The sequence below is a fragment of the Neomonachus schauinslandi genome, chromosome 12 (assembly GCF_002201575.2).
Source record: "Neomonachus schauinslandi chromosome 12, ASM220157v2, whole genome shotgun sequence".
NCBI lineage: Eukaryota > Metazoa > Chordata > Mammalia > Carnivora > Phocidae > Neomonachus > Neomonachus schauinslandi.
Window position 1 is genome coordinate 105,434,739 of NC_058414.1, and position 17,534 is coordinate 105,452,272.

General features: G+C 46.2%; 1 protein-coding gene across 8 annotated transcripts in view; it reads right to left on the reverse strand.

Annotated features, from left to right (window-relative positions):
- Positions 1 to 6,611: 6,611 nt before the first annotated feature.
- Positions 6,612 to 17,534, reverse strand: part of ESYT2 (extended synaptotagmin 2) — an 83,781-nt gene continuing 72,858 nt past the window's right edge. For 3 of the 8 annotated variants that reach the window (XM_021693003.1, XM_021693001.1, XM_021693000.1), the window contains 7 exons: positions 16,176 to 16,325; positions 14,585 to 14,970; positions 13,361 to 13,459; positions 11,905 to 12,036; positions 10,188 to 10,293; positions 9,444 to 9,493; positions 6,612 to 9,347 (listed from right to left, as the gene is read on the reverse strand). In XM_021693003.1, the coding sequence (XP_021548678.1) occupies positions 9,302 to 9,347; positions 9,444 to 9,493; positions 10,188 to 10,293; positions 11,905 to 12,036; positions 13,361 to 13,459; positions 14,585 to 14,970; positions 16,176 to 16,325 (969 nt within the window). In that variant the 3' untranslated portion in view covers positions 6,612 to 9,301. Of the gene's footprint in view, positions 9,348 to 9,443; positions 9,494 to 10,187; positions 10,294 to 11,904; positions 12,037 to 13,360; positions 13,460 to 14,584; positions 14,971 to 16,175; positions 16,326 to 17,534 lie in introns of those variants that run through there. The other 5 variants (XR_002480477.1, XM_021693004.1, XM_021693002.1 and 2 more) reach the window with 5 other exon arrangements.

Consider the following 17,534-nt stretch of genomic DNA (forward strand, 5'->3'; position numbering starts at 1 on the left):
GAGTTCAGGCCCCGCACTGGGCTCCACACTGGGTGTGGAGCCACATTTAAAAAAAAAAAAGAAGACCTGCTCTGGAGGACCAGGAGCTAGGAGGACAAAGACTGGGGAGGGAGTAGGATGAGCTCAATTTCCCCCAAAAGAATCAATATTCTGTAGACCATATTCTCTGACCTCAGTGCATTTAAATTAGTAACCAACATCGAAATGGTAGGGGAAAACATTCTTTGACGCTTAAAAATGTTCTGAGTAACTCATGGAATAAAGAGTAAGTCCCAGTGGAAATCTGAACCTACTTAGATCTAAATGGCAGTCAAAGTACTAACCCAAACTTGCAAGGTGAAGCTAATGCAGGGTGTAGGGTAAAATGTGTAGCCATGAATAAATTTAATTTCTCTTAAAGATTTTACTTATTTGAGAGAGAGACCACGAGAGAGAGAGACACAGGAATTTACCGCTCTTCTCAAAAATCAGAAGACACCAGCCAATTCATACCATGCTTCCTGTCCCGCTGATTCAGCTTCCCTGATACAAATAAGAAAGAAGACCACTAGGCTACCAGTCTGCTGAAAAAGCCAAGTAACTTTTGTGCATTTACCTTGTCAAAACCCCACAGTCTGTGAGCAACGTTGAATTCCTTCCTTTATTTTTTTTTAAAGATTTTTTATTTATTTATTTGAGAGAGAGAGAGAGAACACAAGCAGGGGGAGCAGCGGAGGGAGCGGGAGAAGCAGGCTCCCTACTGAGCAGGTAGCTCAACGTGGGACTTGATCCCAGGACCCTGGGATCATGACCTGGGCCAAAGGCAGACACTTAACCCACTGAGCCCCCCAGGTGCCCCTCATTGCTCCTTTAGCCTTGCATTTTCCAGCCTGCAGGTCAAAAGCCTTGCAATGAATGCTTCTTCCTGCTTGTTTTATTCAGTAGGCAGAGTTGGGTTTTTGTCAAGGGCATTCATGCATTAGGAGTGGTGTGATAGATACTTTCACCACACCGTCTGGGCAAGATGGTGGAAGAACTGTCCCATAAAAAAATGATCCAAGAAACTTCTGGTATTATGTTCTATTTATGTGTAAAGCTTGGGCTCTCAACTCAGAGCCGAAGCAGCAAAACCTTGGACAAGTAAAAGGGAAACTTGGCCAAGACAGAGAGGTGACCTGATCTTAAATATTAGTAAGAAAGGGAAAAGACAATTCAACGAGAGAACCAAGTCTCTATCAAATGGAGATGAGGTTACACATGGAACCGGGAGCTGCAGTTTCAGAATTTTTTTTAAGTGAGAAAACTGCCACAATTAGCCCTGCCTTTCATTATGGAGACAAATCCAACTTCGGCAGGTCGAGGCAGTGAAGTGATCCAAAACATGAGAGGATTGACCTTCCCCATTTTATCCAGTTGGGTATCGGTTCTAGGGAAGTGTGTGTTGTGTGTGTTGTCCTCACAAGACTGGAAACTGAGGCCAGCCCGTGGTTTGCCCCCAGCAAGTGTGGCCCTGACCCTGTCGTCACGTTGGAGGAAAACGTGGGCTGGGAGGGCGACGGCGGAACCTGGCTGGTCTGCGGTGTCTTCACACACCGTCGTGTAACGCAGAACAAGGCAGGCTTTGGGGAATGTGCATGCTGGGTGCTGGTGGCTCAGAGGTTCCCTCTGGGAAGAGTCTTGGAAGGAGGGAGGGTGGCTCTTTGGACCTAGAAGCCCCTCCCTCCGTCCTGCAGGCCTGGACCCTCGGGCAGCAGGTGCTGGACGCACCTGTAGCAGGAAGCTCCCAGCTGACCACGTGCTAGCGCCCTGTGTGTGTGATTCTCGGGTCCCCAAGGCTTCACCAAACCATCGTAGAAGACATCAGGCATCCTTCGCAAACATAACACGGGTGGAAGAAGCCAGACACAAACACACCCCACGGAGTGTGTCCGCTTGTATGCGGCTCAGGGTCTGCGCAAGCCAGGCTGTGGGCTGGGCCATCGGGTGGGAGCTACGCCGTGGGGGCTGGCATGGGGGGCGCTCTTCACGGCGTGCTGGTCACGCAGGACGCTGCTTGGGGACATTCTGGGCAGAACAGCCAGGGTCTGTACACATTTCTGTATATTTTATGCCACAACGAACAGAAGTAACAACAAACTCCCTGTACGGTGGACACCAAAGGAGGCAGCGCCGTCTCACCGAGGCCGGGGGGAGCCTGCCAGAAGCCGCCCTCAGAGGAAGGCCTGACAGGCACACGACGGCGGGCGGCCGGCAGCCAAGGCGGTGGGGAAGGTGTTGAGGCTCTTGTTTTGGACGGACGAGGGGCAGCACGCCAGAGACAGGGGGGCCGGGTGGAGCGGGGCGCGCGGTGTGGCAGGCGAGTGGCCAGAGGATGGTGCCACGAAGTGGCGGGCGCAGAAGCAGCACGAGGCTGTGGCAGGCCTGAACGGAGGGCGAGGAACGGAGGGGGCGCCCCGTCCTGGCTCGAAGGGGAGTAAGACACGGGGCAGCACCCTGCGCTACCCCGCACACTCGGCCGGTCTTGTCTCCCGTTTTCCTCGAGACCCCCAGCAGACAAGCCCTAAGCCTGCCCCTGCTTGCGGACGGGAAGTGGGAGGCACAGAGACGGTCTGCGACTTGCTCTAGGACACACAGGCCCAGCAGTGGGGGCTGAACATGCGCGGTCTGACTCGGAGCCACGCTCTCAACCACTGGGCCACGCTCCTTCCCGGCCTCCAGTACTCCAAGCACAAAAGAGAGCCATAAAATCGTGAGCAATCGTGAACAAACGTACGCAAACACAAAAAGGCCACATTAACTCCTTTAGTGTTTCTTGGAGGGCAGGTGGGCTAGGGACAATTTTTTTTTTTTTTAATCTGGGAATGGCTGTTTCACCATCATTTCTGAAGGGCTGTTTTGTTGGACACAGGACGTTTGGCTGAGTCTTTCTTCCAGCATCTGAATCTGTCACCCCCCGCGTTGGCCTCCGCGGCTTCGGGTGAGAGGCTGCAGCTGTCTTATCGAGGAGTCCAGGGTGAGACGGTCTCTTTTGCTGCTTTCAGACTGTCCTTGACTTCCACCGGCTCGACCACGACGTGCCCAGGGCAGACTCTCTATGTGGAGCCTACCTGGCATGCGCTGGGCGGGCATCCTGTGCCCTGTCCTTTCTGGCCCTGCGCCCCACCTCCCTCTGGGACTCGGCTGTGTGAGCGTGGTGGCCATGCTCTGTTCCTCAGAGATTTCACTGATCTCTTCTGTCAGCTCACATTCGTTGAACTCCACTTCACTTGTAAACTCCAGAATTTCTATTTCATCCTTTTAATTATTTCTCTCTTTACTGATATTCTTCATTATTCTTCTACTTGCCTTGAATTCTCCATTTCTTTGAACGTATTTACAACAGCTGATTCAAGCTGTCCACGTATGCCCGACATCTGGGTTTCCTTAGGGACACTTTCCACCTACTGCTTTCCCCAATACAGCCCACCCTTTACTGCTGCTTTGCACATCTTAAGGCTTTTTGTTGAAAACTGGACATTTAAAATAACAGTATGGCAACTCTGTAAGTAAGATTCCCTCCCTCTTGACTTTGTTGTTTCTGGTTTAGCAACTTTCTTGGGCTAATTCTCTACAAGCTGCCTTCTTGGTCATGTGCTCCCTCTGAAGTCTCTGCTCAGCTGGCTGTTTTGGTCAGCTAAGGATTGGACAGATTTCCTCGAATGTGGATGACCAGCAGTGAGTCCTCAGGACCTGGCCTGCTCCAGCCACGCACAGCTCCGCAGGTGCACCCACCCTCCTAGAGCTCCAGAACGCCAGCATTCTTCGAAGCCCTCAATGGGCATCTCATCTCTGACTTCCCTTAACATTGTTGCGGTCAGCCTCGTTTGCCCTAACTGGTATCACTGCCCCAAGCAGCCGCCATGTTGCGGAACTGCCACTGATGGTTTTTGATACGGTTTTCCCAGGAGCCAGACCGGTCACACAGTGACAGTTCCCAGATGACGGGGCCTCTGGAGGAGCCCTAAAACCTGTCTGCATGCTCTCCTGCTCGGCTGCGGTCACTGCTATCATAGTCCCAAGGCTACTGCGTGACTTTTTCGCATTATAATTTCCTTTTTCTTTTTCCTAATCTCTACACCCAATGTGGAGCTTGAACTCACAACCCCCAGATCAGGAGTCGCACGTTCTACCGACTGAGCCAGCCAGGTGCCCCCCCATTATGTTTTCTAATAGCTAGTAATAGTGTATGAGACATAGAGAGATTTGTACGTTTAATAACTGGGCTCTTATTAAACACTTAAGTTTTCAGATTACTTTCTTAGTTTTTTTTAAGATTTTATTTGAGAAAGCGAGAGAGAGCGAGCAAGCAAGCACACAAGTAGGCAGAGTGGCAAGCGGAGGGAGAGGGAGAAGCAGGCTCCCCACTGAGCAGGGAGCCCGACGCGGGTCTCCATCCCAGGACCCCGGGATTATGACCCGAGCCGAAGGCAGCTGCCTAACCAACTGAGCCACCCAGGTGCCCCACTTTCTTAGATTTTACAGGTAGACAATCTCATATTTTGAAAATGACTTCTCCCATACAAAATTGATCTTTTTTTTCATATCGTATTGCCTAGGATTTCCAGAATAACATCAAATAAAGGCAGACTTCTGGCTCTTTTCCACGTTTGTGCTCGATTTTTTCTTTCTCAGATAATAACATTGTTGGCTTTTTGTTGCAATAGTATTCTTTTTTATGTCCATCAGTACCTTTCTCTTTATTTTTTATTTATTTATTTTTTTAAAGATTTTATTTATTTATTTGAGAGAGAGAATGAGAGAGAGAGAGCACATGAGAGGGGGGAGGGTCAGAGGGAGAAGCAGACTCCCTGCTGAGCAAGGAGCCCGATATGGGACTCGATCCCGGGACTCCAGGATCATGACCTGAGCCGAAGGCAGTTGCTTAACTGACTGAGCCACCCAGGCGCCCAGTACCTTTCTCTTTAGACTTAATACTAAGAACTGTCAATAGGTGTCTCTTTCTTTAAATGGAAACTTGAGACAAATTAACGTTAAGGTCTGCCAAACTATAGACCTAATTCATCCAGCAGTTATTTGTTTACCGGGTGCCAAGAGTAGTGATAAGCCACTGGAAAAAGATTTAAATAACACCCACATAATCTCTGCCCTTGGGAGCTTACAGTGCATCTGGGATGTGATTTTATATAAAGCAAAGCCGTGATTATGTTAAGTATATGAATGAAAGCAGCACGGTGCTAAGAGAGCTTGTACAAGGGAGAGTGCTGGTCAGGGACAGCCGAGGAAACGCACTCTGCTGAGAAGCGAAGGGCAGTGAGAGTTAGCCAGGCCAGTGTCAGGGGAAGAGCAGGTTGGGCACTGAGGCGGGAAGGAGGGGCGGGGGGAGTTTCTGGAACTGAAAGGAAGTATCATGGATGAGTGGCACTGCAGAAGGATTGGAAGGGCCTCACAGCTTGATACACTCTTGGTTTTTCTTCTAAGAGCATGGAGAGCAGTAAAGAGAGGTGTGTTTTCTTTTTTTTTTTTTAAGGATTTTATTTACTTATTTGACAGAGAGAGACACAGAGAGAGAGGGACCACAAGCAGGGGGAGTGGGAGAGGGAGAAGCAGGCTTCCCACGGAGCAGGGAGCCCGATGCGGGGCTTGATCCCAGGACCCTGGGACCATGACCTGAGCCGAAGGCAGACGCTTAATGACTGAGCCACCCAGGCGCCCCTAGAGGTGTGTTTTCAAAGATCCCTTTGGTTGTTGCATGGAGAATGCAGGGGGCGGAGGCCCAAGCGCTGGCGCCGGGAGCTGACAGACGGGAAGGGCAGTGGCTTGGACTCGGGAGGACAGCCAAGCGGATGTATTCCGGGGTGGGACTAAGGGACCTGGTACCTGCACACAGAGAGAGGCACAGGGAGGCAGAGGTACCATCTAGGTGTCCATCCCCAACCCCTCGGCTGACGCGGACAGACACACCGTGAGGCCTTACAAGGAGGCACTGGGTTGACGGGTCTCAGCCCCGCGGCAGTCTGTACTGCAGATAGAAACTGGGAGACCATGTGTGTCACTGGCATCAAGCAGAACGCAGAGTAAATATTAACACAGGGACCGGAACTAACACCCATGTTCGTCCACATTCAGTCTGGTTGAAGATGGTAAAGGAGCCAGAAGGGCCGGGTTTGCAGTGGCCATGGGGCATCGGCAGGGCCCGGCCTAGTGCTTTCCCACCTGGTCCAGCCAGCCTTTCTCTGGGTCATCACTTCTCAGAACTCTACGTACAAAAGACCCTCAAAGACTATTTTTTTCTACTTGTGATTGTCTTTCATAAGAGCTGTTTTCACGACTCCAAGTCTAAAGCAGGCAGAGGAGAGTCAAATTAAGATGGGAACAAGAGAGGGGCACCTGGCTGGCCCAGTTGGTAGAGCATCTGACTCTTGATCTCAGGGTTGTAGATTTGAGCCCCACCTTGGGCATGAAGACTAAAAAGATGGGCACAAGAGGACTAGGATCAATGATCTCATGTTCTTTTGGAAATGAAAGAATTCACACACAGCATGGATAAATAATGTACTGTATCTCCTTTTCAAATCGTTTGATCCCACACTAAAAACTTCATTTCAAAAGACAAAGGAAAAACAAATCACAAGTTAGCGAACATAAAAGTTTATTGAATAAATACATGCATTGTCATGTAAAATTAGTTGATCAAAAAGGACATTCTATCATAGTAATTTAAAAAAACCCTCTGTTTTCCATTTGCAGTGGGTGACGACCAGAGTTTATACACGCTGGTCTACACTGAGCTTAGGTTCTTGGAAAAGGGCTGACCTCCTGATGAAACGTATCTGCAAAATGAATTCTCCTAGTATAGAATATAAAGTGAATACAGCTATGATCTGAAACTTGAAAACAATGCCGCCAAACTTCCATACTTTAAGGCACAGGATAGGCAACCCACATGTATAAACTAACAGAATTCAATTTCATTTAATTTTCCTCCCATTGGTTTGGCTTAATATAGAAAAGTTAACGTTCCCTTTTCCTGGATGAACCTATTATTGAACCAGTGATGAACATTTTGAGAACTCAAGTGTTCTCCATCACCAGGATCCTGGAGTCTGGCCTCGACAGTAATTCTCAACCCTGCCCACAGGGTAAAAGAGCTTCTCGTTGAATGCTCTTCTTGCCACAAAAGACAGGATCACATCGGGAAACGTTTTATGTCTTTAGAATTGTCCCTTTCCTTCTTTCTTTCCTCTTAAGCAGAATGAAGCCCGCTGCCAGAGGCCTCAGAACCTGCAGATGGGTCTGTCTCCAGGCTCCCCAGTCCCTGTATCACAAGGCACGTGTCATGCTGCTAACTGGCTTTCTACCTTTCATTGTATTTATTTTGCCTCATTACTTAAATAAAGCATTCCATAAAGTAAATATGTACCTATTGGTGATTGCAAAACCCAAATGTTTAGGATGTTGGTAAAAAATTATTGGTATGATGCATTTCAGTGAGTGGTTCTCTTTTTATAGATTATGCCAGAAGCCCTTCAACAGACTGAATTAAAAAAACAAATCTTTAATAAATCTAATACCATGGGCAGGCAACTAGATTTAATAAGTAGTTACCTGCCTTTATCATGCTACTAAATACCACAGTTAAATTTTTTGTGTGCATATGTTTATGTGTGCATCAATATATTAATAAACTTCCTCCTGTACATTGGACATGGTTTATAGTGAAGTTCCATTAACTAGGAAACAGTGAGATTATACTGTCTTTATGGTTACATGAAATGTGTTGTGAACTACAGACTCCATTATGAACAAACCCACGGTTCCAAGTGTAAATGAAAACAAACATGAAATCTGCTGGAAGGCAGACGTGCGCAGGAATAACAATCAGCGTCCACCACAGGCACTTTGGTATTTTGGTCACACGAGCAGTCGTGAGTCCATGAGACGACTTATGGTACGATCTCCAGAGTCAGTCGCAAAGCTCTATTCCCCCAGCATCTGCATACGTGATACAGAATGTTCTCACGGCTGAGAAGTTGTCCGCGTCACACGCTTCTCAGACACATGCGCAGCCGACACTGATGCAGAGCCTCATCCCCCCAGAGGCCTGGGCCTCGAGGACCTAAAACATGCTGCAATAATCCAAGAAGAAAACAAGTATTCCAAAATAAAAACGGTATCACCATATCCCAGTACTGAGGTCAGTCACGGTGTACAGTGAAGAGACTCAGGAAATGGTTATTTAAAGTCAACAGCCGCCGTGCTGGAAGCCCCCGGCCTCGCGCACAGGGTCCGACGGATGATGTCGCACCGACGGATGAATGAACGAGCCGTTGGTTTTTAAAACAACCTCCTACCTACTTACCAGATCTACCCCACAAACCTTATGGTGACCGTGTGAGCCTGTCTTCACAGGCTGGGAAAACACTGAAAATTAACAAAGCTCATGACCGATGGTTTCACAATAGCCTAAGTGCTAACACTGGAAATTTGTATTATATTTTAGGAAGTATAACTGTGTATCTCTGTACTACTTCATGAGTAGGTTATATCAAGCAATTAAAAATAAACTTAAGACATTTCATTTTACGTAAGAAAGTTCAAATTAGTGCATCATGATTTATGAATCATGACAATGCTCTTAGTATTTTGTATGACTCAGTTACACACTTTTCCTTGTAAGCACTTCAACTAACTCTCAATAATACATCTTTATATTTATGAAACTGGTAATATTTTGAATACTTCCGTCATTCATGATGGGCAGAAGAATACTAATATTTAAACTTTCAGCCTTTTTTAAAAAAAGAAACACCATAAAATTGGTCACTGAGAACTTTACCCTGCAAAGACAAAATGATTATCTGTCGTAAGAATTTAATACATTTTAGAAGAAAAAAATATATTTCCTTAATCCATTTTCTTCAGAATTCAAACCAGCATGTAGAGATTATAAAAAATAGTCTATTTACATGGCATAGTGTACCTCAGTGTGTACAAAACAAGGCAACAGTAAAGCATATACACACATCTGCTTCCTACTGGATGTAACTGACACACACCTTTACGTGACACGGTAATTAACGGCTACCTTACCACACGCTATAATAACTAGTGAAATACTACAGAAAATTAAACATACAAAATCTAATGATAATATTGGCCAAATATGCCTAAAACGTCAACATGGTTTATAAAACTATGAAGATTTATATAACTAAATACACTGAAATTATAAAAACAGTGTTGGTACATGTGCGGGATGGTGTGCTCTGAGCACACAGTGTGAGTGCGGACACTGGGGCGGGCTCCTCGCGCCCGGCATGGACTACGTCACCACGTGTGGTCTTGTGCCATCTTCCGTGAGGTCATACCTAGGGGTGCACAGGGAGAGGGGGACAGACGTGAGGTCAGCTGGGGAGAGTGTTGTGAAGTAAACACACGGGACTCGTCTGTGGTGGGACACTCACCACTGGGTCCAACCCTTGGCTAGTTCTTCAGACGCCAGACCAACCAACACCTGTTGGTGGAACAACATTTGTTACAGTGGGGGGAGCAGCCCCTGCTCACGCCCCCAGTCCTCCCAGCCTTTCCAACCTCTTCCTGCCTCAGGACGGAACCCCCTCTCTGTTATCTTGAGGCTCTGTCAGTGTTTTGGGCCCTGATGACCCCCCATGAATGATATAGTGGATCACATCCAAGAGTCCACCCTGTATCCAGCAGTCTCAAAACAGTTTTTAAGAAGAATCAGTGCAGGTAATTTACAGGGATATTGGCTCAAGTGCCATTCACGGCAGCACAGATGGGACGGATCACCGGTAACTGGATCCATAACTGAAAACTCCTCTTCCCCACCTTGGCCCCTTGTACATTTAATATTAAAGAATATATAATCTTATGCAAGAGTTACATGTGAGTTTAGACAAAGACTAGAATAAATTCAGAGAAATAAAGCCACTGATTTAGATGAATAATATGCCAACAATATGAATATGTAAAAACAATGAAAACTTAAAAATAATCTTCAAAAGGTAATCAGGTTTTAGACAACATGGTCTTTCATAGTCCACTATTTTATAAATAAGCATAATTACAGAGGAAGTTCACCCCTTTCCACTTATTTAAGTATGGTCTGAAAAAAAAAAATGCACTTTGGGTAAGTGTTTAATGTTTATAAAATATAGGAACTGACCAAGGATATTTTTCAAACTTACTTTGCCAAGAAGCCCTTTATCTTTGGACAGGAAGCCGCCACTGTTCTTCACTGCTACATCCAACGTTCTCCTCTGTACCTCTGGTAATGAAACACTGAAATCAAAGCTGACATGGAAAAAAGAGGACCTTCCTTAAATTTCCCCATAATTTTATTGTATTTTATTATAACTAAAAAATGACATTTCTGCTTATGAGACAGTTCCAAATGTTACGTTGATTTTTTATTACACAGTTGAGTTTTGTTCAGTTTTTGGATCTGGCATTTCATGAAGACTCAAAAACATTTTTTTCCCATTATTTTCCAAACATACGTGGTGACTCTTGCACCCTAAATATGGGAAAGGCCCTCTTGCGTGTGGCTCCCTCACGCGTGGGGAGGGCTGTTGTATTTAGTTATAAGGACGGGGGACTGTACGTTTGTAGGACACAGCAGAGGGTCCAGACCAGTTCACTCATCCAGGCCTAAAGACTACAGAACACTAAATAAAACGCCTGGGTGAACGAACTAAGTGACACAGCCTCACGGAAGTGAACAGATCTGCAGTGCACTTTTTAATGGCTGAACTCAGACGCCACAAGCCAAAATGCCTGCAGGGGCACCAAGTGGTGTCCTGGCCGGTGTCCGGCCATTGTGAGGCAGGGTCTCTGGTAAACCAGAGGACAGAGAGCCTGAGGCCCTGTAGGGACGTGGCTGGAATGCGGCCAGCCTTTCCATGGAGCTGGAGCAGCTAGAAACCCAGACTTGCAGGTGGGGTCTCTGAATCCTTAAATGCTGGGGGCTAAGTGAGAACACTGTCAAAACACACCCACACCAGGATTTGGTGCACACCCGTCAGCTTATGACCTTGGTTTAGATAGAGTTGTTGGCATGAAGTTATGATAAAACGACCAGTCCCTTTAAAGATAAATGTAAACACAAGTGACAGATACTTTGACACCATCTGACTTAATATTATTTCCCAAAATGCTGGTGGATTTTTAGCTACAGAGACTGTAATGTAAGGTACCCAGTTTGCACAGACTGAGGCTTCTTTAAATGTGGCCTGAGGCCCCCGGAGGCCCCCGAGACCCTCTCTAGAGATGAGCACATCAGACTGACAGCAGAAAAAGTAGGACCTTTATTTAGACAAACCATTAGAGAGATCTGCAAAAACGTTAAACAATAATGCCATTTATTTATATATTTTTTATTGTTTTGGAAACTAGTTTTTCAGAAGAATATTTTAAGATGTTATAGGTTTATTACTGTTATTTAAAATAAAATGTAAAATTGAGCACTGGGTGTTGTATGTAAGCGATGAACCACTGAATTCTACTCCTGAAACCAATATTACATTGTATGTTCACTAACTAGAATTTAAATAAAAATCTGAAGAAAAAATTTTAAATTCTCAGTTTTTACTTTATAACTCAGAAAAATCAATAGATACAACCTCATAAAATAAAGTTCTTTAAGGTCCTCATTCATGAGTCTCTCTTCCACAATGTTCACAATTTGGACTTACTATGTTTAGCGCTTCTAGATGAAGTTCAAAGTATTTATTTATTTATGCTGACAAGTCTGTGGGTGCTAATCTGGAGTTTTTCACTGATACTTCCCAACAGTGTTGGTTTGAATGTGTTAGTCATTCAAGAGTATTGATCGAGCCTTCCTTATTTGAGGATTCAATAGTCTGCCCCCCCCCCCCCCCCGCCCCACTGGAGTAAACACCATACCTCTGGTCAAACACGGGGTTCAGTGTTTTCTTTGACACGTGTGTTTTTCTCCTTCCTGATCTCCTCTTGTCTGGTAACAAATACATGCGGACATAGGGGTCAGAGCCATCTTCAGAGAAGGCAATGAGATTTCTTATGACACAAACCAGAGAACACTAGATATTAGAATCTAGGAAAATGACAGCGTCACGTTCAAATTCACTGTTCTAATTTCCCATTTATCTAAACCACTGAGAAGCACAAAGGAGCAAAGTGTGCTTCTGTCTTTGCCCTGTGCTCACTTGTTGGCGGAGGCGACTTCTGCCTCCATTTCTTGAGCCCAGTATTTGGGGGACATTCTGATACCTTGCTCTGCTTTGAAAATGGAAACTGCTGGTTTATCTTTCCACAGTACTTTACTGTCTGTCTTCTCCCAGTGAGGGAGTATGGTCGGCCTTACAGCCAAGGGAAGGAACCTTCCGGGAGGCCCCAGCGAGGCCACACACCCTCCTCCGTGCCGGCTCAGGCTGCTCACTCCACTCTCTGTCCTTCGCTCTCCCGAACCTTTCACCTCCTTTGTGCAGCCCACGCTGCACTTCTCCTAGGACAACTGGTCTGAGCCAAACACAGTCGAGCATTTAATTACATGCAACCACTTCAAATTACGCACTTATTGATCAACCTGAAAATCTACTTAGGGGATTATCTGGTGAGAGTCCTCTATGACAGTAATTACCTCACAGCAAGAATACATAAGGTGCTCAATAAACAGTTTCAAAACTGAACCCTACATTTATATAGTATTTCTAAATGTCACTAATTCTAACTTCCTATGTTTCTAACAGTCTTTTATAAGATCCAAATATTTATGTCATGCATTTTATATAACTTCTACCTAAAAGGGAAATAATTAGTTGGCTGCATACTATCATCACTAATATAATACAAATTAAAGCAACACTGTCATCTCATGTTACACTTACTAAATTAGTACACTGCACAATAAACTGTTCTCGATTGGGGGGGGTAGGGTGGGAAAGGCACACCTGTACCCTTGGGTGCCAATGTCAACTGGTATGCTCCAGAAATAGCTTGAAAGACTATTGGCAATACCTATCATGACCCCATAAAATTTTTTGGATCCTTTGAATTGATACAAACTTACTCCTGGAAATTTAATCCCAAAGAGACACTTCAAGAAAAAAGAAAGATATGTTCGTTCGTGGGCAATCTAAACATCCAGGATGGCAGCCGAAGAGCGTATTACAAAGCAACCAAAATGCTTATGAATAGAAGATACTTATGAAACAATGTCGAGAACAAAGCAAGAATACACCACTGAATACTAGGATTACAGTACAACCTCATGACTTTGTTCTTTAAAGATGAAATAAATTCGTCTATTTGGTGAGGCTAGAATTCAGTATTTTGTTCCCCGTGTAATGGCTACCCTGGGGCCCCAGGGTGCCCAGCTCACCTGCAGGAGTGTACCACCACCACGAGCTTGTTTCTCTGTGAGCTGTGCCGGATGGTCAGCTGGATCTGCCCCAGGGGCGACTGCCCCAGGGTCGTCCCACTGGGGAAGCAAAGCAGAAAGTTACGGCTCTCCTCAGAACTGAAGGCCTGTACGTCACTGGCACAAGAAGGAACCAAATTACCCATGGACTTGAACAAAATTTGAACTTCGGACTCTTAATCAACCAGCTGAACCCACATTTCAAATGAGGCTCCAACATAACTTAGTCATTCAGAACTCATGAGACTCGGAGGTCTCCTAATTACAAACATCAATTCCGTCACTACCCAAACCTACGTATGCGTTCTCAAAGCCCCACACGTTGCTTGCTCTGATTTTTACTGGCAGCCTCTCTGACAAAACACTATCCCTCGCTTTCTCTCTCTCGGGGTTGAAGCACAGACTCCCAAGGCCACCAACGGCTTCCCCAGCGCAACGTCCCCCAAGATCATCACAGCTACTCCCCAAATTTGGCTCCTGATAAAAAGTACTTTCTTATTTAAAATTGCAGGAAGGGACTGGCTTCTTTTTTCCAAAATAGTGGACGTGAGAAGGTACGAAGGAAAAAAGCGTGCTGAGTGTGGGTCACAGACCTGCATGCTTCCTCTACCCCCAGGAGCACTCATTTCATCTCTGCCTCCACTTCCGATTCCTCAACACACCTCTGAGAACAACAGACAGGAAGAATGGCTTCAAAGGGCAAGTTTATTCCTTCCGCTGGGAGGAAAAGGCTAACATCTGAAGCTTGTGGTAACTGTAAGCTGTTTTCCTCCTTCTCTCAAGAACCCTGGGGCACATCTTAAATCTGAACACTAGACAACAATGGCCAATGGTCGTAACGCTGAGCACACAGGACCTGTTCTTAGAGCCCAGACACAATCGCTGTGCTGAGAGCACACATCAGATCTAGATCCTGCCTTCCTGGTCTGAGAACAGCCACACCACGGCTTCAGACCCTTTCCTATTCATGGAACCTGTTACCCCACTGCTTCCTGATCCTCAAATGAGCCAAATATTAGGTCCTAGAAAACGGCAGGTTTATTTTCAAAGTCAAAGACTCAGTGAGCAAAAGGCCAAAGCCACGTGAAGTTCTTTTAGCTAACTTAAGATGATGTTCCCTCCCTACAGCATGAAAGGTGCGTGCTCTGGTTTGACAAGAACAAAGGAGATGGGACGTCTAGTTACTTCTCTAGCTGCCGCAGTCTCTGCCGAAGCTCCTGGGTGGCGATGGGCAGTGATACGTCTGAGGCTATGCTTGGGGTGGGCTCCTTGACGGAGACATGGCTGGGCGAGCAGGTGGCACTGGCCTGAAGGCTGGAGGAGCTTCTGCCCAGGTCTCGTGGCCCCTGGGGGCTGGCCTCCACAGGCTGGGCTCTCTCTTCCACGCCAGGCTTATCGCCGCTCCCGATGACTGGCGTGCACGGGGCTGTGTTGCTGTCACTGGAGCCTGGAGATGCAGACACCTGAGACCTCACCGATATTTTCCTCCCCTCCTTAGAAACAGAGGGTCGCTTTACTTGAGCTGAGTGTTGGTGGTCTGGAGACCTTTCTTGCTTTTCGAGTTGGAGTACCTAGGGGTGGAAATAAACATGAAGTTAAGATCAGGGACGCTAGAACAGCCTGCTACCCGAACAGCTTCAGATTTATTCATTTGCAAATGCTTCTTTAAAAGTCGGCACAAAACATTATAAACAGTCTCGTGTATGTCCAGCTACTCTATTATTAAAATAACGCCATATTACAGTTTAGAAAAAGCAAAGTCTAATGAATCAAAGTATCACTTCCATGATATGAACGTCACATCTGTGTGCTCTCTTCAGCCTCCTCCATTTGCACGCATTCCTGCCCAGTTGTGGGGTGCAGTCACTGCTGGGTGAGCCTGAGCCGAGTGCCCCCGAGCACGGATGAGAGGCGAGGACACCCTCTCCGGGGGGCCACCACACAGAGCAGCCTCCATGCGGGAGCAGGCCTTGCGCTCCCCGGCTTGTGTGAGCACGCAGACCCTTTGCTTTGCTGGCTTTCATCTGTAGTGTCCGGGTGTGCAATACTCCACTGAGCAGAGCCTGCACTCACAAACCCTGCACCCTGGGGTTACTGTATCAGTGTCACCTTTTCCCGCTTTTATAAAATAAAGCTGCAGAAAACATCTTCATGTTCGTGGTCTGTCTGCATTGTGTCTTCCTCCTGAAAGTCAGATTTGCAGAGAAAGGGTTCTTGGTTCAAGGGGCCCTATCGCTTATGGCCTGGAGACACTGTAGGCCTTTCTGGAGAAACTGTGCCGATCCCCAGAATTGGGACCAAGTGCAAAGAGACCATGTACACTGCACGCTCCACTAAGTCTGCTTTAATTTTTTAAAAAGTGGGTTCTTTTTAATTTGCATTTTAAAAGTCAGTGAGTTTTAGCATTTTTCATGTTTGCCAACTTTATTTTGAACATTCCTTAGACAGTCACAAGAATCAGTCTATTTTAGACAAAAAAATTTTTGTTTCTAATTTCTACCACCTTGTAGAATTTTATTAAATTTTCTCTCCTGAATGACCTTTGAAAATTTAACTTGGCCTGCTCAAGCAATCTGGAAATACCAGCTTGGGCAGAGGTCTGGGTCCAGGCCTCAATCAGCTCTCCCTTAGGCACCCGGAAACCGTCAGCAGTGGTTTCCTCGCTCCCCAGGTGAGTGCCCCGTGCTCTCTGCCACACTCTGGGGCAGGGCCCGCGAGCATCGGCAGTGCTGCCTGTCTCCCCGTCCACTCCTGCACGTGCAGCAGACTACAGTACCCTGAGGGCGATCTTCATCTTCAGAGTGCTGTTGGGACCTGAATTACTGAGCTGGAATCGCTGGTTCATGGTCATGTCATCGCTGGTAAGCAGCTGACTGAGAGGGATCTTCAGATGCCCCAGAGAACACTGATGCTGTTCATCTTTGACCTGAGGGACACACGACAGAACACACTTAGCTCTGAAGGTAAAGACAGAAAGCAGGGGCACCTGGGTGGCTCAGATGGTTAAGCATCTGCCTTCGGCTCAGGTCATGATCCCAGGGTCCTAGGATCAAGCCCCATGTCAGGCTCCTGGCTCAGCGGGGAGCCTGCTTCTCCCTCTCCCTCTGTCTCTCCCCCTGCTCATGCCCTCTCTCTCTCTCTCTCTGTGTGTGTCTCAAATGAATAAATAAAATCTAAAAAAAAAAAAAAAAAGACAGAAAGCATTTAAATGTCCAAAATCCAGTCTTTAAAAAAAAGCACTTCCGCCATCTCTGGGTAGGGTTCTCATAAATGACTGACACAATGGACACCCTCAGAACTGTGATGAGTGAGGTTACGGTGTGTTCAAGCCCCATGTGCCTGTTAATTCCTCACCACACAGTTATAATGAGCACAAAAGGAACACTGTGTTTTAGGAATCCATTAGAACCCTGAGTTGAGAGGCAGCAGTCTACACAGATCTGAAGATTAGGAAGACACATCTTAAATTCTGTGAAAATGGTGACAATACATTCATGGTGATGCGTCTATCAAGTTTCTACTGGTGATACTTGTTTATGGAGAAAAACATTTCTAAGTGCCTTTTATCTTTTAAAAAGATTTCATTTATTTATTTGACAGAGAGCACAAGCAGGGGGAGCAGCTGAGGGAGAGGGAGAAGCAGGCTCTCTGCTGAGCAAGGAGCCAGCTGTGGGGCTCCATCCCAGGACCCTGAGATCATGACCTGAGCTGAAGGCAAGACACTTAACCAACTGAGCCACCCAGGAGTCCCTTAAATAAATAAAATCTTAAAAAAATAATAAAATTGAAGATCTTGTAATTATTTGAAAAATAGTGCGATTTATGAAGAAAAAATTAGCTAGAGAAATACAAAATACAACAATTAGCTAAACATATATATTCCGTATAAAACAGAATGTAGAAATATAAAACAGCAAACACAGGATAATGGACCAGGCTGGGCATGACCGACAGTCAAGGAGCTAACCCTAACCCCACTGCAGGACATGCCCTCTCAGACCTCACGATCTCAAGAGGCTGGGGAACGAAGTCAGAGTTGTACAAGCCAAACAGAAAATGAAAGTCCTTAAAATTCTCAAAGACTGAATGCTGGGAAATAGGACATAACCAAAAACGGGGGGGGGGGGGGGGGGGG